The sequence below is a fragment of the Micromesistius poutassou genome (assembly GCF_964030765.1).
Source record: "Micromesistius poutassou genome assembly, chromosome: 6".
In the NCBI taxonomy this organism is placed as follows: Eukaryota; Metazoa; Chordata; class Actinopteri; order Gadiformes; family Gadidae; genus Micromesistius; species Micromesistius poutassou.
Window position 1 is genome coordinate 8487365 of NC_140276.1, and position 22513 is coordinate 8509877.

At 50.1% G+C, this 22513-nt stretch overlaps 2 protein-coding genes across 2 annotated transcripts; one reads left to right on the forward strand and one right to left on the reverse strand.

The window, feature by feature from the left end:
• Positions 1 to 895: 895 nt before the first annotated feature.
• gabrp (gamma-aminobutyric acid type A receptor subunit pi) lies at positions 896 to 7034 on the forward strand (the record flags this gene model as incomplete). Its single annotated transcript, XM_084469147.1, has 9 exons — positions 896 to 945; positions 2606 to 2718; positions 2866 to 2933; positions 3364 to 3581; positions 4670 to 4752; positions 5091 to 5228; positions 5620 to 5772; positions 6044 to 6237; positions 6666 to 7034. The coding sequence occupies 9 exons, from the start codon at positions 896 to 898 to the stop codon at positions 7032 to 7034; spliced, it is 1386 nt and encodes a 461-aa protein (XP_084325273.1).
• Positions 7035 to 7572: 538 nt separating this feature from the next.
• Positions 7573 to 21831, reverse strand: afap1l1a (actin filament associated protein 1-like 1a; the record flags this gene model as incomplete). Its single annotated transcript, XM_084469472.1, has 18 exons — positions 7573 to 8412; positions 9039 to 9164; positions 9984 to 10159; positions 10590 to 10757; positions 12370 to 12484; positions 13176 to 13248; positions 14689 to 14834; positions 15565 to 15776; positions 16198 to 16317; positions 16439 to 16511; positions 16947 to 17030; positions 17456 to 17635; positions 18044 to 18261; positions 18355 to 18450; positions 19482 to 19686; positions 20945 to 21033; positions 21141 to 21224; positions 21708 to 21831. 18 exons carry the CDS (start codon positions 21829 to 21831, stop codon positions 8386 to 8388), a joined length of 2316 nt encoding a protein of 771 aa, XP_084325598.1. The 3' UTR covers positions 7573 to 8385.
• Positions 21832 to 22513: the final 682 nt, after the last annotated feature.

A 22513-nucleotide genomic window follows, 5' to 3' on the forward strand; every position in this document is an offset into this window, starting at 1 on the left:
TTGTAATCAGGTAGGATGAAGCAAGGGGAGATGAGGGAGTGATCAAATAGGAGGGTTGATGAATAGAGATGAATGTTATATGAGATTACCACTTTGGATAATAAGAATGAATACAAAGTGGCTTGTTGACGGAGCAACAGATTATTCAACAAACAACCACAAACCAACAAGCTGTCTAGTTAAAATGTGTGCTGCATGCGTAAATACATCATTATTGTACAGCTGGAACTGAATAAAATCTCCTATTATTTTCTCCCTGATATCCCATGAGGGTAAAAACACCAGCAGTGTGACAATCCATCACATGATATGTGGGAAAGTGTTTGAATAATGCATGGGCTTTGCAATCAATCGCGAAGCTGCGAGCTGGAGAATTGGTCTTCCACAAGGTTCATGCAGTTCTGGAGCACAAACATGTCAATGTGATAGAGTTGTTTTTGGAAATATGGTCTTCCGGAAATTATCAATGCAGTGTGTGTGAGACATGGATAGTTTACATTTAACATTTACAATTAATAGTTTAGAAGATTTGTTTAGCAGGGGGCGTAGGAGAGGATGTGGACATGGAGGAATTATTGGAACACACACACACACACACACACACACACACACACACACACACACACACACACACACACACACACACACACACACACAATGCAGCTAATGAGATGTTTACGGAAGCAGGAACTGAACATGAAGCAACGTGTAATACAACGGGATTGTTACACTATATATGTGTATATATATATATATATATATATATATATATATATATATTGCACAATGGTTACATGTCGCCACCTTGTGGATGTTAATACCCAAATAGCTGCTACTATGTAGAGGTACATTCACTGACCGAGTTCTTTGTGTCCCAGCCTGCACTGCTACCGTGATGTCCGTCCAGCCATTGACCCAAGCGGCCCTGTATCTGATGGTACAAAGGTGAGAGGTTCTTAATATATACATATTAATGTGGCGAGCAGCAGGGGAAGGATGAGACGGGAGCCCAGGTTTAAACAATTATTATTTACGTTATTGACCAACGCACACAACGCTCACACTCATGGTGGCGACAACGATGTACAAAACATGACAACAGAACAAGAACACAATTACAGCACAACAACGATAAACCCAAACCCATGAACCCCGAGAAGTTTCCCAACCACACATGACCCAGGAGAGTCCCGACTCCCGACGGTCGAAACCTCTGAACCCCCAGAAGCCCTTGCAGTCCACTGAACACGGAGACCACCCCCATTGATATTACTATTATCACTATGTATTATGTTTATGAAAGTAAAGTCCAAGCACAGACATACAAATTATGAGAGACTGCGGATCAGGGTTGCCACATTTTCAGTAAACTTTCGGGGTCGCCAGTTTGCTGAAGACATTCTTGTACTCGAAGTAAAGAAACATGTCTATTTACAGCCATTTCTCAAGGTCCATAACTTCTAATCCTCACCAAGACCATACAAAAAAAAAACGTTTTGGCCACCAGAGCGATAATTTACCACCCAGTTTGCGACTATTTCACCTTGACCGGGCCTAAACAGGTCGCTGTCCCACAGGACTTCATTAATAAAAAAATATACATTATGAACGTGAATCGAATGAATGCTATGTTCAAGTAATCCACACTCACTATTGGTTAAGTTGAAATTTGACTCAGGCCTATTTTTATTTGTTGATTAAAGGCAATTGTCGGCCCGCGTTATTTATCGTCCATAATTAGTCACAGTGCTACAGCCACAACGCGCTCTGGGATAGTTTTTAACCCTACAATGTAGGGTTATACATGTAGATAGATTTATAACCTTACAATGTAGGGTTATAAATCTATACTCTGCGTGGACCAAATTGCCACATTCAGAGGTGGCCGACGTTCGTTGTATGTTGTAGTAGCCTATGGCGCTACCGCAGATGTTCTGCAGTCTCCTCTGCATCAATATGTGGGCAGGCACACCCCTGCTATTGTTTCTCTTATAATGCGTAGGCCTAAGCAGGCTCTTAATTGTCATACATTGTATTGCTAGCTGTTGCCAAATGGCGAGACAAAGTTGGTTATTCGTGTAGCGTCCGAGATGTACGGGCTCACCAGATGCTCTCATGTAGTTACGAAGACTCAATAATTTATTATCTAAGAGCTTCAAGACAACGGCATTCATTAATTAAATACAACTCAAGAACCGTGTTACTCTCCAGATGTCATGAGTGGTCACGTCACGTCCACTCCCTCCAGACATTATCAGATGAAGGTAGTTCAATCCAGCGCGACATAAGCATGAATGCTGTAGGCCTACGTCATATTTCACTTGAAATATTTTAATGCAATGTTAGTTTTGGAATTGTCGCTTCAAATCTCCCCCAAAATAAGTATAGTATAAATAAAATTATAGTAAAAATTCAAAAAAAATAAAAAAATAAAAAATTGCTCAGACAGTCAGCTGAACACATGTCTGTACCTTGACCCTGATTGGTGGAACTGGTGCTGTTACACCATGTTACACCATGCCCGGTCTTCCCATTACAACAGGTTACACATAACCCATAACCCTTAAATAGGTCTAATGCTCTTTCACCCTCTTTCACTGACCAGCGTGTGCATGTTTCCTGGGCAACACTGGGGAGAATGGAACGACTCCCAGCTCCATCCGACCATCCAGAAGCTGATGAAGGGATATAATAAATACCTCAGGCCCAACTTTAACGGTGAGACCAAACCTGACGAGTCATTGGCCAAATGATACATACTGCATGGCCTGTCTGGGCTTGTCTTGTCTTCTTGCAGAGCAATCTAGCTCGCCATATTTAGAAACCTGGTACTTATTTATAATATATATTACTCTGTTTTGATAGAGGGGCCTGTGGGAATTGGGATGAGCCTGGACATCGCCAGCATAGACGCCATCTCAGAGATCAATATGGTAGGCCTACTTCTTTAATAACTCTAAATAAACACTAAATAACTTACACATACAATTATAAAAGAGTGAAAAGGTATGTGTTTTGCCGGAATAATGAATCAATGAATGAATAAATGTTAAAGGTGACATATCCAGGTGTGAGTGTGATTAGCCGCTACAAGCCGTTTTGAAAATCTGCCTCTTCTGACATCACAAGTGGGGGTGTACCCACCTAGATGTGTGCTGGGTAGACCAGTCTCCCAGCCTACCCAGTGGACCGTAGCAAACGGTGCTCATCTATCCGTCACACATCTAGGTGGACACGCCCACTTGTGATGTCAGAAGAGGCAGATTTTCAAAACGGCTTGCAGCGGCTAATCCCACTCACACCTGGGGGTGGAATACGTCACCTTTAACAAATGGACCGATGTCCGCCGCCTGGCCCACACAGGACTACACCGCCACCATCTTCCTGCGGCAGCGCTGGCGTGACAGCCGGCTGGTGTTCCCTGGGAACGACAGTGTGAGCGTGGACGGGCGGCTGGTGTCCCTGCTGTGGATCCCGGACACCTTCATCCCTGACTCCAAGCGCTCGTTCCTGCACGACGTCACGGTGGAGAACCGCCTGATCCGCATCTTCAGCAATGGCACCGTCCTCTACGCACTCCGGTAGGCCACTGGGTGTTTATCGTAGGAGCAATCCAGGAAATCCTAGCGCCTCAAGCGCTAGGATTGGACGCTAGGATTAACCCGAACCCGAACTCTAACCCTAACCCTAACCTTAACCCTAACCTCAACCCTAACCCTAACCTTAACCCTAACCTTAACCCTAACCCTAACCTTAACCCTAACCCTAACCTTAACCCTAACCTTAACCCTAACCTTAACCCTAAACCTAACCCTAACCTTAACCCTAACCCTAACCTTAACCCTAACCTTAACCCTAACCCTAACCTTAACTCTAACCCTAACCCTAATCTTAACCTTAACCCTAACCCTAACCCTAACCCTATCAGAGAAATGCGTTTGACTAACGTTACTTTAATATACAGTACAATTGAAGTTACCTTCCCTGCGGTCACAAGACAGATTTTAGCCTTTTTGGATTGGATCAGGGATTTAAACCAACGTAATTGGATAATCTCCGGCTATCCCCTCATTAATATTCATGATTTTCCCGCATTCCGCCTACGAAAAACACATTTGCCTCCGGTAGGCCGCGGCTCCAGACCCACTTGACTTGTAGGGTGTAAGGGGAGGTGCATCGTGTGTTTCTCCCTTTTGTTGTTCTTAAAGGTGATATATTATACCTGCAGGTGTGAGTGTGATAAGCCGTGACAAGCCGTTTTAAAAATCGGCCTCTTCTGACATCACAAGTGGGCGTTTCCGCCTAGATGTGTGCTGGCGATCAGTCTCCCAGCCTACCCAGTGGACTGTAGCAAACGTTTATCTATCCGTCACACATCAAGGTGGAATCATATGTCACCTTTAAATGCCTTTCTCTCATACAGAGAATAAATACGTTTGAAATGAGAATGAAAACCAAAGAGTTTTGAGTGCTGAAAGAAAAGTAATGTTAAAGTAATCTTTAAATTTGATTCATCTAAAATTTGATGACATTTTTGAGATATAGGCATTTTTCTGAGCGCATGAAAAATTTTCTTAGCATAATGACTCCGACCACCACAGTGCTCCTATACTCTCACACTGTAACCCTATCCTCTCTATGTTGAGTTCACTGTCTGAACCCTTCACAGCATCACAGCCACCATAGCCTGTAACATGGACCTGACCAAGTACCCCATGGATAGACAGGTGTGCACCCTGCAGCTGGAGAGCTGTGAGTAGCCCTGAGGGTTTCAAACCCACAACCCCTCATTCTGCTGATGGAAACAAACCCTCCATCACCATCATCCCTACCACCATCAGTCATTACCATCCTGACATCAACTGGTTGGTGTAAGTATTGAATGGGGTTATGGGAGTGAGTGTGGGGCAGGTGAAATGTGATGAAATAACCAAGTGTGTGTGTGTGTGTGTGTGTGTGTGTGTGTGTGTGTGTGCTGTACGTCTTCTGGCAAGTCTGTATCAGAGCGGGTGCGGGGTATGTATTTGTGTATTTCTGTGACAGTGTGTATTAATGTCTCTTCCTGGGTGCGTTTGTTTCGCTGTCCTCAGGGGGATACAACCTACAGGACGTGGTGTTCTACTGGACCCGGGGCAACGACTCGGTCAAAGGCTTGGACACGCTGCGCTTGGCCCAGTACAGCATAGAGAGCTACTACACCTCAGTGTCTGAAGCTGTGTACGAGACAGGTACTCAATCAGTATAAACTCTTCATCACCACACCGTGAACAACCTCATGAACTTGAAACTAATGCCACAAGATGTTTGATACAAATGTATCCTTTTAAGATGTACTTTGTTAATCCCAGATGATGAATTAGAGAATAAAGCCCTTAACACAGTGACTCAAAAGTGTCTCAAAGGGATTCCCAGGCCCGCATTATGACACCCTCCTAATCCTACAAAGGAAAGAGGAAAACTCTCCAAATCAAATGGAAAGAAACCTTGAAAATGATCACAGAGAAGGTATCCCTCCTTCCTGGGATGGATAGGAATACTTGATTAATGTTTTAGTTTATAGTTTTGCAGTGGTGTTGAACAAACCATAATTCAATGTTTTCTGTGTTACTTCCTTTCTAGGAAATTACCCCAAGCTGGTTCTGCACTTTGCTCTCCGTAGGAACGTCTTGTTCTTCATCCTGGAGACCTACGTTCCCTCCACCCTGCTGGTGGTCCTCTCCTGGGTGTCCTTCTGGATCAGCCAGTCCTCGGTTCCAGCCAGAACCTGCATCGGTGTGTATAGCGACGCCCGTTCTTGTATTGCTTATTTTTTGGTACCGTGTGTTAATAGATCCAGGTCAATCATAAGGATATCTATCGATGTCTAAACTACCATGAAGAAACAAACCAAACAAAAAAATACTACTAAGACGAAACAACAGCGAAACACTGCACCAGTGTGCAGTGATTTTACACTTTTTTTGGCTTAACAAATACTCTATCGACGCGTGCGTCCCAACCAAAATGATTGCCCTATGAACCGCTGATGGGTCTGTGTCTCCAGGCGTGACCACCGTCCTGACCATGACCACGCTGATGATGGGCGCTCGAACCTCGCTGCCCAACGCCAACTGCTTCATCAAGGCCATCGACGTGTACCTGGGCATCTGCTTCACCTTCATCTTCGGGGCCCTGCTGGAGTATGCCTGCGCCCACTTCTGCACCATGCAGCACCAGACCCTGGAGGAACTGCAACGGGTGAGTCCCAACAAGTCAAGATTTACAGATTTAACAATTTTCTCGCATAGGTGTTAATCGCCCTAAAAGTGACATATTACACCACCAGGTGTGAGCGTGATTAGCCGATACAAGCTGTTTTGAAAATCTGACTCTTCTGACATCACAAGTGGGCGTGTCCACCTAGATGTATGATAGATGAGCAACGTTTGCTACAGTCTATCCATCTATCCAGAGTACATCTGGACACGCCCACTTGTGATGTCAGAAACGTCTCTTCCAAAACGTCTTGTAACGGCTAATCCCACTCACACCTGGTGGTGTAACATGTCACCTTTAATGGAACGCAGCAAACAATCGATGCTTGGGATTGCAGCGTTGATAATCCTAGCCTCCCACTTATTACGTCAGCCTCTCTCTCTCCCTGTCCCTCTGCTGCCGTCTGTCAGGATCTCCTGAGAGACTTTAAGGAATCCAACGGGAACGAATCCATCCCCGCGGCCCGCTGCATCCAACCCAAACCGCCGGTGGAGATCGCCTCATGCGCTCATGAGGAGGAGGAGGACGGGGGGCGAACCTGCTATCCTAAAGCAAAGAGCCCTGACGTGGCCGCCCAGGAAACGGGGTTAAAGGTCAGGAGGTCGGGCGGTTGCGTGGACGGCCGCTGCATGTCGTCGGTGAGGCAGGCGTCCCGCACGGTGGTGCACGTCTTCAGCGTGGAGAATCCGCACAACATCGACCGCCACTCGCGCTCCGTTTTCCCCCTGGCTTTCCTGTTTGTCAACGTGCTGTACTGGCTTTACTACCTCTTCCTCTGAGAGCGGGGGGTCGGCGCGCTTCCTCTTCCTCCCATCAGGGTCCGGGCTGGAGGAGTGAGCGAGGAAAACAAGGAACTCAGCCGGCGCTACCCGGTTTAAGACTCACTTTCTCCATCCTACACAGATCTGCTTCGAGATGACTTCTTGTTGTTATTTATCCTTCTCATCTGTACACATTTGATGGTAGCAAAGTTTGGTGTATCGGGAATTTGCCATTATTTTCTATTTTTCACATCTTTCAAACTAATGTTCATTTGTTGTTGATGACATCATGGTTCACACACCCACGATGCGCTGCAGTGACGTCATGTCTGTATCCACACAGTGGAGTGCCTCCACTTGTTTAAACTGCATTATATTGCCTCTTCTTGAACTTTCTTGCTTATATAATTCAAAAAATACATATTTATCATTTAATTACATTTAGTTTCTTTTAGCATTACTGTTTCATTATTCAAGCCATGTGAGAGTAAATGGAATAAAGATAATTTAAATGTGCTCTTGCATTTTTAATGGTTCCACAAAAGACACTGACAGGTTCACAGCCCATGGTCGTGCACCAGCAATTGACATGAATTGACATTGACATTTCTTTAGGCTTAAAGACCAAATGGTAAGAGATATATGAAATTAAGTTGTATTTTCCTCATATCCAGAAAAGGAAAATGGTAAAGTGCAATAAGTCGACATGTTTAAGAGAAGAAGTGGGTTAATTGTAGTCATCGGGGTGTCCTTTGGCTTTCATTGAATGGCTATTAAGCACCATTGCGTTAGTAGTTCAAAAATTACTTGTATCTACACTGACATTTCCATCCTAGAGAAATCAAACCTCTTTTCCTTACCCTATAAAACATATACACCACAGACACAGTAGTCTCGCTCATGATATAAAAATGCAGTGTGGTGGGATGAAATTCACATTATCACTTGCACGCGTACAACGATTTGGCCTCTCCCTCTGCGCAGTGGATATCAAACACACAACCCATGCACACAGACTCTTGTACCTCTCCTTTACGTCTCCCGAACCACCAGTGATTCTGTCCTGACAGACCCCTCGTCTCTCCTGCTCTGCTGTGCTCGGCACAGTCAGTGAACTTGCACATTCCCACTTTCTGCTCTCTTTCCTCTCCCCTTATCAGTCCTTGTCCATTATATCAACGGAGACATTTAGTGTAAAGAAAGGCTGCGGCGTGAAGGACGATATCTTGGAAGGTCGGCGTCTGGCCCGGCTGATAGCGGAACGTCGTGCTTCCCATCGACCGCCTCCGGCTGACTCCTAATGTTTTTTTTATCTCCTTCAGGCAGGAACATGAACCTCAATGGCGTTCCCGTTCCACTTGATTCCGCCTTAGGTTCCTTTCTTGGATTCCCATTCCTTAAAGAAAAGCGCACAAATCAAAGGGTGATCAATTTCCTCTCTATTAATTAAAACACAGATTAGCTGGGAGTTCACTGGAACTAATTGTGATAGGACGGATGTAAAGGCAGGCACCATCGCGCACACACACACACACACACACACACACACACACACACACACACACACACACACACACACACACACACACACACACACACACACACACACACACACACACACACACACACACACACACACACACAAAATGAGTGGCTAGTTAAAAAACTAGTTCAAAGCTAGTGTTGCATCCACTGGGTAAGACCATTAGCTACTAAAATATTTGTTTTAAGCTTTAACCTATCAAACTGTTGATTATAATGCCGAAAACTATTCACAGGAGAATGGTTTGAGAGGGATAGAGCAACGTTTACATCAGCATACACATTTTCTATTTTGCTTCATATATATTTTATGTAATTCTTACATTTCATCATTTTACCATCATAGTTTTCCTTTGGGAGAGTGAATGTGAGCGAGAGAAATTGAAAGACAGAAGAGAGAATGAGTGAGAAAAGAGAGCCAGCCAACGAAAGAGAGCGAGCAAGAGAAAGAGAGCGAGAGAGAGAGAGAGAGAGAGCTACCTTGGCCTTCTGCATGACAGTTCCTTTAGTGGAGGCGTACACAGATGGGGGTCTTTTGCGCATCTCTGTGGCACAGTTGACGGGCAAAGTCTCGCTGTAGATATTCTGGATTTTACTGTTGCACGCCTGGAACCAAGATGTGTAGATGAAGAGCACAGAAGGGGTGAGATCAAGGTTGTGTGTAGATGCGTATGCTCATCCTGAGTACTTCCACATTCACATTGGACACACTCCCACTGTTGTGAGGGTTGCGTGTAGATGTGTATGCTCATCCTGTAGACTTCTACGTTAAGATTTGACACATTTCCCACACTGTTCCCATCTTTCATCCAATACCCACGCAATTCAGTCACGGCATCGAGGCGTTCCTCTCTCTAGGGCTGTACACGTGTGATAGCAAAGGCTGCTATTGTCTGGAGATTTGCTTATATGATTCTGATGCATAAAAGATGGTTGAACATGATTATGATTCCATCACTGCAGGAAAAAACCGCCATGGTTTGACACTTGATTCAAAGGGACAGTCTCAGAATGTATGCTCATTCTTAGCACGATGCACCCAGTGTTGTATCGCTTAGGAAAACACACACACTGCAATCCAAATGGAGTTTGTACATACATGTCATTCAGAAGCAGGCTTGGGAGAGGCGTCTGCAAGACTATAAGCACTGTGGGTATTGCCCTGCACCACTCCTTCATCCATTCACAGACTCATTTATGCATTCAACCTTGTTATTCTTTATTTGGGTCTAGCTTAATCTACCAAAGACGGCAAGTCAGTCCAGGTTTCACACTTTAAAGGTGACACATTACACCACCAGGTGTGAGTCTGATTAGCCGTTACAAGCCGTTTTGAAAATCTGCTTCTGACATCACAAGTGGGCTTGTCCACCTTGTCCACCGGTATTATATGTGTCCTTTAAAGTCCTACACACACACACACACCTTGGCTGGAAGCTTCCCCTCCACGGGGGCTCCGAGCGCCCCGCCTGCCTGGCTCTTCTTCAGGTTCTCCTTCACCTGGGTCAGCCGGAGCTCCAGGTCCACCCGCTCGGCCTCCCTGGCCCTGCAGGCCTCCTCCAGCTGGGCCAGCAGCGCCGAGAGAGAGGGCCTCTGCTTCTCTGCTCCGCACCAGGTCGCAGGGAGAGAAGAAGCACACATCGGTCGGATTACGGGCAGAAGAAGGAAAATCCATGTGTTGAATCTGCGCTGTTAATTGTGGATCGGTTCTGAAGGACTTAATGAAGGACTTAGGTCTTAAGGGTCTAATCCGCGTGGGACAATTTGAGCAGAAAACTGCACTGAATGCATAAAATCGAATAGAAAAAGTTTTATATTGGTTCTAAAAGTTCATAGAACATATGAGCTTTCACACAACCCGTCCTTCAAAAGAAAGAAAACCGCCGTTTCTTCTCCATTAAGACGGGAATCAAAAGTAATCAAAGTGACGGGATGCGGACACACGAGGATCAGGGACATCGTCGGGTCCCTGATCCTCGCGTCTTCCTCTTTGCGTCGCCGTGGGTTACACAGAGTCGGCCGCCTCCTTACCCGTCGCCGTCTTGAGCTCCTCCCTCACGCCCCTCCTCTGCTGGCGGAGGGCGAGCAGCGCCGTGCGGACGCCCTCCCTCTCCTCCTCCAGCTCCTCCTTCTCCCTGAGGTAGCGCTTGGCGTCCTCCTCCGCCCGGGTCTTCCCGTAGCGGCCGTACTGGTTGGCGTCTGGGACGGTGAGAGACAGGGGCGTGGGTCAGAATGTCAGGGGGCCAAAGATACAACGGGGGGGGTCATGGGAAGCAGACGGTTCCGTCTCATGGTCTGGCCGTCTCAGACTGGATGCCCATTGGATGAAACCAGGAGCCCAGGATGTGGCTCTTGGTTTCACTCTGCACAGCTGAAATAAGATTTACTTCATAAGTATCTTGATATTCATACATGGGACCACACACGCACACACACACACACACACACAAGTACATACACGTACACACACACGCAAGTACACACACGTACACACACACACACACTGGGAACAACGGGGTCACAAAGCAGGGGGTCGGGGTGGATCCAATGCGAGTGTCTCATAAATATCAGGTAACATCTGGCGTGAGAGAGAGAGAGAGAGAGAGAGAGAGAGAGAGAGAGAGAGAGAGAGAGAGAGAGAGAGAATCAGGGAGGGAGCGAGACTGAAGGGCCTTTGAAGTGTCTGAACCACAACACCCAGCCCTGAGAAGCGGCCCAGCGAAGGCTCTCCCTCCAGGATCCACAAAGCTGAGCTGAACCATTTCAATCAGAGAGGAGGAGGAGGAGGAGGACAGGAGAGGACGGCTGAGAAGACGAGGAGCAGAGGAGGAGGAGATTACACATGAAAGGAGAGGAGCTGATGGAGGGGGGTGGGAGGGTTCCCAGTCTCAGCTGAGGACACCGTGCATAACGGGCGGAGCAGGGGAGGCCGGCGGGGGCTACATCTGAAGGAGGAAGACCAGCGAGAGCGTGAAGAATTTAAATCTATGTTGTTTAGTTCTTATTGGTCGTCATGGTTCCAGTCGACTCTGTTTCTTCTTTTGTTCCTCTTGGGTGACTCATCCTCCTTTCATATCTAGATATAAATGTTAGCTTTGCTTTAATGTGATCATTGGGCTCCCTAACTCGCTGACCGCTCTATTCCCTGGATCGCCTTTTAGCGAATTAGTTCACAGTTTGGCCTGAAAGAAATAACGTGCATATTCCCTTTGTTTCAGTGTTCATCGTGCGTACAGAAACAACCACGTTCACGCAGCACAATGTTAGTATGGGAGGTACGACGCAAACCAATGAAATGAGTGTGGAGTTTTGTTTTTAAACAGTACAACTGACTCGACCACTGTGTCCTCATATCATAAACCTAACTGTGTGTGTGTGTGTGTGTGTGTGTGTGTGTGTGTGTGTGTGTGTGTGTGTGTGTGTGTGTGTGTGTGTGTGTGTGTGTGTGTGTGTGTGCGTGCGTGTGTGCGTGTGTGCGTGTGTGTGTTTGTGAACGTCTTTCTTTCTTGACAGATGGCTGTCAACAGTCTATGACACAGATTTGCCGGAGGGACAGAGAATATTCCAGATGTAATAAATGTCTAGGAGAACAATGTCACCTCACATGCGGTGCCAGCGTTTCAACCGCGGCCGTGAAGAGACACGAACGATACGTCACAAACCCATTAGTCATGTGATTCAGCATTCATGGGGGGAGGGGGGGGGGGGTCTGGGGGGTCTGGGGGGAGGGGGTCTCTGAGTGGAGGGGGTCTGGGGGGTCTGGGGGTCTGGGGGGTCTGGGGGGTCTGGGGGGAGGGGGGGTCTGCCTTACTTGAGCCGGTGCGCTTCAGGGAGACGGCCGGCTGGCTCCGCCCTGGATCGCTGCCAGGGAGGCTAGAGCGCCGCTTGGCTGAGTGACGGGACGTCTGGCGGGCGGAGGCGTCCAGCTGCAGCGGGCGGACGACAGGGAGACGGAGAAGGGATGGGATGGAAGACATGGGAAGAGAAAAACCCTTAAGGAGAGCATCAGAACAAGGGCAGGGGAAGAGAGACCGTCTGGGGAAAATGGTGTGGAAGCAAGCGGTCAGTTTGGGACTCAAGATTGAAGAGATGGATGTTTCCGGGAGCGTGTGATCAGCCAGAGGAGCTCTGAGCTGCACTGTCAGACTGGGTTGAGGAAGGGGTTCACAGGCAGTAAAACCACAGCGACCTTCGACCCCCCCCTCCTTTCAGTCTTATGGCGTGCAGCTTTTTTCCATCTCTTTCTTACACAGACACACACACACACAAACACAAAGACACTCACACACACACACACACACACACACAGGCCTATGAAGAGCAGTCATTGAGAAGGGCGTTCTGTATGGATGACTGATCAGTGGTGTCGTATTAAGATGCCCCCCCCCCCCCCCCGCTCTACAGCCCTCCTCCCCTTCCCCCGACAGCTGCACACACACACTCCCCCCCCGCCCCAAACTCAAAGTGCTTCTAATCTCTGACCATCAAAGGAAAACTATAACCATAACTAAGGCCCTTAGTACTAGGATGAGTTTGTATACCACACAGACACAAAATCATGTATGGACCTGAGTGTGTGTGTGTGTGTGTGTGTGTGTGTGTGTGTGTGTGTGTCACCTGAGTGGTCTCGTGGGGGACCTCGTCGTAGGTCCGGGAGTCTGTGGAGGTGCTGCTGGAGGAGGTGGCCCACCTACACACACACACACACACACACACACACAGTCACATGGCGCACACACACACACACACACACACAGGAGCACGGTCACATGGCGTGCACACACACACACACACACTCACACAAACACACACAGGCTTGGTGTGTTCAGACTCCTCCTGTAAACGGTTTCAGTGGGCTGGTCCTGTGCTCTGATCCGTACGTCCAGACCTCCGGGTGCGTGTCACCACTTTGCACACGCGCCAAAGGACACATTATCATTTGCTCTAGTGCAGGAGCGCCCCACGGCCGCTCCACGCAGACGTCAGTACGAGCGCGCTGGGCGGGGCCGTCAGTAGGGACGCCCGCCGGCCAGGCTGTGGACATGAGGGGTCAGAGCCCAGAACCTTCTGTTCTGAGTCAGACACCACATGCGCTAGACCAGTGGTTCTCAAACGGGGGTACGCCTAGCCTACGGGTACTAAGGAGTACTTCGGTTGATACTCCAAAGTAAAGGAAAAAAAACATTTTTTTCCCATCCTGAGTTTCATTCTGAAAGCTAGACAATAGAAAATCGAGAAAATGGACAAGTGGAAGAAATGTGAATCTGACAACATGGAGAAAGGAGAAGAATATATTTGAATGGGATTCACCTCTACTGCTCTGACCCTCCCCGTGCGTTGTGATTCTTTTGTGGGGAGAAATTATTACCCAACAGTTGAAGCACTAGCCCATGTTTCTCACAATTCTTTTTATGTTCATGTTAACACAAAGTGTATGTGCCAACGCACATACACTTTTTATTGTCATTTTATTAACTTTTCACCCAACCTTTTTTGGTGCCGGTGAAGGGGTACTCAGCAGAATAACTCTTAGAGGGGGACACTAGTAGAAAAGCTTGTGCACCACGGCACTAGACTATCTGCCGGCCGACCGAAAGCAAAGCCCCAGCCTCTACCCAGCCTCTTCCCAGTCTCTCCCCAGTCTCTACCCCAGTCTCTGCCCAGTCTCTGCCCAGTCTCTGCCCAGTCTCTGGTCCGGTCTCTGCCCAGTCTCTGCCCAGTCTCTGCCCAGTCTCTGCCCAGCCTCTGCCCAGTCTCTGCCCCAGTCTCTGCCCCAGTCTCCAGTCTCTGCCCAGTCTCTGCCCCAGTCTCTGCCCAGTCTCTGCCCCAGTCTCCAGTCTCTACCCCAGTCTCTGCCCCAGTCTCTGCCCAGTCTCTGCCCAGTCTCTGCCCAGTCTCTGCCCAGTCTCTGCCCAGCCTCTGCCCAGTCTCTGCCCCAGTCTCTGCCCCAGTCTCCAGTCTCTACCCCAGTCTCTGCCCCAGTCTCTGCCCCAGTCTCTGCCCCAGTCTCCAGTCTCTGCCCCAGTCTCTGCCCCAGTCTCTGCCCCAGTCTCTGCCCCAGTCTCCAGTCTCTACCCCAGTCTCTGCCCAGTCTCTACCCCAGTCTCTGCCCAGCCTCTCCGTCACTCACAGGAAGGAGTGGCGCGCGGCGTTGCGAATGTTGGCGATGGTGTCCAGGTCCACGTAGTCGTAGTACAGGGACTCAGGGTCCGCCGACGAGCCCGTCTCAGCCAGCAGGACCCCCAGCCAGCGGCCTAGATCCTCACTGCTGCCTGCCTGGAGGGGGGAGGGAGGGGGGGGGGGGGGGAGAGGGAGGGAGGGGGGGAGGGGGAGGGAGAGGGAGGGAGGGAGGGGGGGAGGGAGAGTACATAGTATATATACATAAATATCGATAAATAGTATGCAGCAATGTTGTTTATATGGTTGTTGTGGTTGTCAACTAAAGATTGTTTATTGATCGATATTTATGGTGCTGCATCAGAACATAGAATCATAGGGAAGGCCAAAACACCATTTAGCATTAATTCAATATTGATTTATTTAGCAGACTCTTCAACCCTTACGTCCACCAAAGACTTCTACTCAGATAAATGTCTCTAAGGAGCAGATCAAGGTTAGGGAAGGAAGAAAGAACAATTCATGTTCAATGCAGCTAGGTTCCTTGGCTCAAAGCAGATAATAAGGTTGAAGCCCGTTGCGTCACAGCTGGTTGTTACTGCACTACACTGTCCTGTATTAGACCCTTTTTCAAAGAGGTGCCACCATAGGACAAACACAAATGCTGCTCATAATTCTAGTTATGGCTCCTCTCCTTTCATGTACCAGGGCACGGGTCATAGACTAAACTAGTGAAGATAACTCACATTGACCGTGGACCATGTGTCCTGGTGCATTAAACCAGCAGACCCATTATAAGTGTCATGAGCGTGTTTGTCCTACGATGACACGTCTGTGTACAGGGCTTGTAGAGCAGTAGGTCTCAGCTCTACACAGCTCCTGGGCGTACCTCCAGAGCTGCCAGCTCCGTGCTGGAGCGCAGGACGCGGAAGGCGAAGGGGTGCTTGGGGCCGAGCCCCGGGACCACGTCGCAGCCGTGCAGCAGCACGGGGGCCAGGCTGGTGCGCGGGTCCCCTCGGTCCTGGTAGAAGTGCAGGGCGCCCCTGCACACGCAGCACCAGTGCTCCCTCCACACCTGGTTGACCAGGACCAGCAGGGTACCTGGAGCGGAGGGGGCTCATGTCGGGACGCGTGGAGAGATACAGGAGGAGCCAGAGGTGGTCTGACCGGAGACGGTCCAGGGTGGCGCTAGGCCAGGGTGAGGTTATGACGACGTAGACGGTGTAGATATAAAACGGCATAAACCAGGTCTGCGTTATCAATCACCAAACATGAAACGTTTTTTTTTTTTTTAAACAGGCTCCAAAAGGAATGCACAGGTCGGTCACATTGCTGTGCAGATTGGTCTAAAAAAAGATTGTATTTCTTAAAGCGATGACGTATAATTCACAGGTCACCATCAACGACCAGCTGAAGTGAGAGAATGTATGTTGTTTTTTTGTAGTTTAAGAGTGGACGGACAACGCTAGCACAGACGGAAACCCGTTGGGCCATCCAGGGCAGCGCAGGACGAGAGCGCTACCTTGACGGGGGTTGGTGAAGGAGGTCTGGGGGTCTCCGGGCCGAGGGGGCTTTTTCTTTGAGAAGCTGATGATGCGCGTGATCTTCCTGCCTGCAGCGAACGGCCCGCGCTTTGCTTTACCTTCAGGTAGAAATGAGAACATAACTATATTCATTCATCTCATAACTGTTATTGTAGTTATTGTCCCACGTGTTCTGGATGAGGGAGACGTTAAAGAGGTCAGGAGAGGTCAGAGTCTCACCGCTATCTCGACTGTCCACCGTAGAGAAGCCAACACTGTCCGAATCAGAGGTGTTCTTCTCAGCAGACAACCTCTGAGGCACACACACACACACACACGCACGCACACGCACACACACACACACACACACACACACACACACACACACACACACACACGCAGACACATACACACACACACACGCAGACACACACACACACACACACACACACACACACAATCAATCAATCACTACAGATGTCTCTCACATTGTTGTGAGTCAGTCAGACTGAGTGACTGTAACGATGACTGATTGGCTGACTGTAACGATGACTGATTGACTGACTGTGGGGCTGACTGACTTTAACTCAAAGAACACACAAAGAACGCACGCATTGTTAATTAAAGGTAAACATAATTACAGCGGAGATAAGTCAACCTCGGCCATCGTTGCCCCAGACACTAGAATCAGTCTCCCAGTGGAGTTTCACCGGGCGGTGATGACGGTGGGGGGCGGGGCTGTCATTACCTTGTCCAGCTCCGCCTTCCTCTGGATGAGGGGGGAGGAGGGCTCCTCCCCTCCGGCCCCCGGCCCGCTCACCTCACTCACTACCTGAGGAACCACAACAAGACACGCTTCATACTCCCAGAGCCTCAGCCGTCATCATCAGACAGAAGAACACACGGAACACCTCCAGAGGAGACACACAGCAGGTCAACGTTCACCAACGTGTTCCTGGTCCAGGACTCGTTATAATTAACTTTTGGTCCAATGTGTTTTTTGTATGATTTGTCTTTTTAGTTATCCACTGTACAGCACTTAGTTCAGTTATGCTGTGTGTGAATGTGCTTCATCAATTAAATTAAATTTACTTGGATAGAAGGAACAGATCCATTTGTAAAGCAAATGAGGGGATGTTACGCTACGACACACACACACACACACACACACACACACACACACACACACACACACACACACACACACACACACACACACACACACACACACACACACACACACACACACACACTCACCCGGAGCCAGCGGTGGGCCTGCTCTCTGCTCTGCACGGCCAGCACCAGCCCCTCGCCGCTGGGCAGGCTGAAGCGCAGCTCGTGTCTCTTGCGCTTGCTGTCCTTGGGCGCGTAGGACACGGAGCACAGGGGCAGCAGCAGGTCCACGTACGGGACCACGTCCTTGGAGCTCTTGTAGCACTGCAGAGGCGTTTCAACACAGGCTTAGTGAAGGGCTGTGGGGGGGGTAGCTTTGCCCAGTCGGAGGTAGCTTTGTACCACGGTAGCCGTGGTCAACGTCCTCCCAGAGGAGAGCAGCAGAGAACAGGTTTGGTCATGCCTGTTGGGATTCCTCTGTGGCGTAATCCCAAGAATAACACCATCATTCTACCTGTAGTGAGCTATGTCTGACACCTCTAGAGGATCACGTTCTGTCCCCCCCCACCCCCTGTAGCGTCCACACATCCAGCAGAACCCAGAGTCTCCAGGCCACTACCAGTGTGGATGTGTTGTCGCGGTCCATTTGTGTTGTGTGTTGCGTGCGTGCGTGCGTGCGTGCGTGCGTGCGTGCGAGGGTGCGTGCGTTGTGCGTGCGTGCGTGTGTTTCACCTGCAGCCTGTTGTCCCGTATGACACTGAGCTGTTTGGCCCACTGGCCGAAGCGCTTCTTGCGCAGCAGGAAGGCGCAGATGCGGCAGTCCCTGGCGGGGGGCAGGGCGCTCTCGTCTGAGGGCCACTGGTGGGTGAGGGCCGGGGCCCCGGAGCCCCTCTCCTCCTCCTCCTCCTCGTAGGACTCATAGGAGCTGCTCAGCGGGTCCGAGTCGTTGTCTGCCGGGGGGACGGAACGAACAAAGCTGTTAACTTGTGGTCAGAGTGCTGTTGACTTGTGCTCAGAGTGCTGTTGACTGAGCGCTGACTCACAGGAGTTCTTGCGGCCCGGGGTCACGCAGGGCGGGGGGTAGGTGCAGTCGGCGTCTTCGTATCCGTCCTCTATGGAGTTAGGAGGGCTGCAGCTGCCTGGACAAACAAAACAACCCCTCATTGGCTGAGTGTGAAACCCTCAAACATGAGGCCATTAAACGATTAACTAGATGAGTGCTCCAGAGCTCCTACTCCGATTAGCATTAGTATGGAAACAAACTAACATTTCTGTAGAATAATAGTAGGACTAGCGAATAGCAGGCGTTTTTATCCAAAGCATATTTATTTTAGATACATAATAAATCGGGAGCAAGTGGGAGATAGAAGTTATATTCTAACAGGCCTGTAGGTGGAGGGTAGAGGATATAAATAGGAACCAATTCAATATGAATCTAGGAGGCCTGCAGCCAGACTGCAGGGACTGGGATTGTTAACCCAGAACCTTGAACGCCCCACGCCCTTAGACCTCCACCCCCTTGACCTCCACCCCCTAGACCTCCACCCCCTAGACCTACACCCCCTAGACCTACACCCCCTCCCCTAGACCTACACCCCCTAGACCTCCACCCCTAGACCTCCACCCCCTAGACCTACACCCCCTAGACCTACACCCCCTCCCCTAGACCTCCACCCCCTAGACCTACACCCCCTAGACCTCCACCCCCTAGACCTACACCCCCTAGACCTCCACCCCCTAGACCTACACCCCCTAGACCTACACCCCCTCCCCTAGACCTCCACCCCCTAGACCTCCACCCCCTAGACCTACACCCCCTAGACCTACACCCCCTCCCCTAGACCTCCACCCCCTAGACCTACACCCCCTAGACCTCTACCCCCTAGACCTACACCCCCTCCCCTAGACCTACACCCCCTAGACCTACACCCCCTCCCCTAGACCTACACCCCCTAGACCTACACCCCCTCCCCTAGACCTACACCCCCTAGACCTACACCCCCTCCCCTAGACCTACACCCCCTAGACCTACACCCCCTCCCCTAGACCTACACCCCCTAGACCTACACCCCCTCCCCTAGACCTACACCCCCTAGACCTACACCCCCTAGACCTACACCCCCTCCCCTAGACCTCCACCCGCGCCCCGGTGGACGAAGGAGCCGCTGACCTCGGGTGACGATGTACTCGGGCGTGGCGCCGGGGCTGAGGGGCAGCGCCACCTCGTAGTAGTCCTCTGGAGGGGGCGTGGTGGGCAGGGGAGGGGCCGAGAGGTGAGGAGCCGAGGGGGGAGGAGCCGAGAGGGGTGGAGCCGAGAGGGGAGGCGTGGCGCGAGGGGCGGCGGTGGGGTGCGGCGGCGTGGGGCCCGCGGCGCTCTGAGGAGGACAGACAGGAGGTACAGAGCGTGAACCCCACGCACACTCTCGTCCTGATGAGCCCTGCGTAGAGCGGACGGCTGAGCAGACGGTGGTGAGTGCGTCATGCGTGAACCCGGGGGCGGCTGCGGCGCAGGCCCGCAGCGCTGGGAGTTCTTCGCGCAGCGCTGACGAGGTTCACAGCTCCGATCGGGGAGGCTCCTCATCAATATGGCAAGGGTCTTAATAAAAATTCTTTCTTGGACCGGTGCACGACGTGACACGCACGTGTGCACGGTTAGTTGGAAAACCTCCCTCTTTCTCTCTCTTTCCCGCTATATCTCCCTCTCTCTCTCTCTCCCTCTCTAGCTATCTCTCTTCTTTTCTCCCCTTCTCTCTCTCTTCTTTTCTCCCCTTCTCTCTCTCTCCATTCCTCCCTCTCTCTCTCTCCTGCCGTTGGTTATTTCTTTTTTGTCTCTCTCTCTCTCTCTCTCTCCCCCTCCTTGTGTTTCTTGGTTTCACTCCTTGGCTGCACTTTTGAACAGCAAGTTCTCCACTGTATTATTCATTCTCCTCGGGGGAGTTAGTGACGGACGGATGGACAGAGGGGGGGGGGGGGGGGGGGGGGACGACAGGAAGATGGACGACTTCGTAAGTCTAACTGTCTTGCGGTTGGACAGGTGGCCTTGACTCCTGAGCTGTCAAACATACATCTGTATTATCTGGGCTATAACTCCTATCGGACGGAAACACAACGTCTCATCCAACAGTGCAAAGCTCAGCATCCGTCATCCTACAGATAACAGATGAAGGATTACGCTGGAGGAGTGAGTCAGTGTATAGCACTAACAAAGCTGTGGAGACACAGCTTTGATTCTCCGTTGTGTGAAGTCCTCCCACACGTGTCAACAGGGGTTTCTCTTGGTATTCAGGTTTCACCCCCAAACCTCTGAATACATGATCAGGACAGATGAGACCCTGTACCCACCCCCACACTGAGGCTCCTGACCCCTGAAACACTGACCAGCGATGGGGAGATTAGGATAACGGTGGAGGGATGGATGGGTTGAAAGATGGTGGGATGGATGTAGGGATGGATAGAGGGATGGATGGATGAATGGGTGGATGGATGGATAGAGGGATGGATAGAGGGATGGATGGATGGATGAATGGGTGGATGGATGGATAGAGGGACGGATAGAGGGATGGATAGAGGGATGAATGGGTGGATGGATGGATAGAGGGATGGCTAGAGGGATGATGGATCCCGGTCACATGCCTGTTGTGGGCCGTCTGTCTGGTGGATTAGCGGGCTCTGGTCCTGCTTGGTGTCCTCTGTGGATTCTCTGAGGTCTCTCAGGTCACAGTCTGAGGAGGAGAGGATGGAAAAAAACGCTTCAATCTCGTTCACTAGGGAGCGAGATATCCATCCCTCTATCTCACAGCTGATGAACCACAGCGCCGCACACACTCACCAAACGTCTCGAAGAGGGACTCCACAAAGCTGGTGCCGTTCCCGTACACCGGCATGTTCATGTAGATGTAGTCTGTCCCCGTCACTGGAGAGGCCCCAAGGAACGAGAAACATGAACAAGCTTGGAAACACCATCGATAGTCTGCACCTCTGAGGCCTGGGGAGTGTGTGTGTGCGTGTGTGTGTGTCAGTCAACCAGCCAACCAGAGAACCATCGTTAGGCCAGCGAACATGTCAGCCAGTCAGTCTTTGAGTCAGTCAGCCAGTCAGTCTTTGAGTCAGTCAGCCAGTCAGTCTTTGAGTCAGTCAGTCAGTCAGTCAGTCTTTGAGTCAGTCAGTCAGTCAGTCTTTGAGTCAGTCAGTCAGTCAGTCAGTCAGTCTTTGAGTCAGTCAGTCAGTCAGTCAGTCAGTCAGTCAGTCTTTGAGTCAGTCAGTCAGTCAGTCTTTGAGTCAGTCAGTCAGTCAGTCTTTGAGTCAGTCAGTCAGTCAGTCAGTCAGTCTTTGAGTCAGTCAGTCAGTCAGTCAGTCAGTCAGTCTTTGAGTCAGTCAGTCAGTCAGTCAGTCTGACCTGCGGGGCTGATCTGCTGCAGCAGCTTGCTGACGGAGCTCTTCTTCTCCTGGGTGGAGGAGCTGAGCGTCTCCTGGTCCAGCAGCTTCAGCAGGGCGGACAGCTCCGTCACCAGCACCTCCATCGCTACGCCCACAGGGAGGGGGGCGAGGGGGGAGAGGGGGGAGGGGGTCAAATGTCAGTGTGTTAGGGTACAGGTCAGTCGACCCGGCCTAGTTTAAACAAACACCAGATGAGAATCAAAACGTCTCCTTTTGAAGCGCTCCCCGGATCTGACTTTCAGTGCCGTGTCACAACATTTCACAGCATGTCAGCATCGTCCGGCCCACTGACAACAGCCCCTCTCTAACAGACTAAACACGACCAGGAAGGGCCTTTCAAGAGGCCACACTGACACCTAACAGCTTTACTCATTAGTAATGAGCGTGCTCTAAACAAGTGTCTAACTCAACACGTAAAAAAAAAAAAAAAATTGTCTTTAGGCGGGAACATAACATGCCAATCAACATAATAAGGTCTTCTGGAGCAGTTCAATTCTCCTCATGACCCAAGTCCACGCTGGTCTCAATGTCCGAATCAACTGGCACCGCCGATATTGTAAAAGCCAAGAGCGTTCTATAATAATCCCTAGTGTTGTATTTTTTTAAAACACTTCAGATGTTGGCAGAAGGAGAGTCTGCGACCACATGCAGGACATGATGCAGGCCAAAACACACACACACACCAAGGAGGACATCTTTATCTGCAAACACATGTTACAGCGCAGACTGCAACCCACTAAGTAAACCACACAAAACGCACACGTT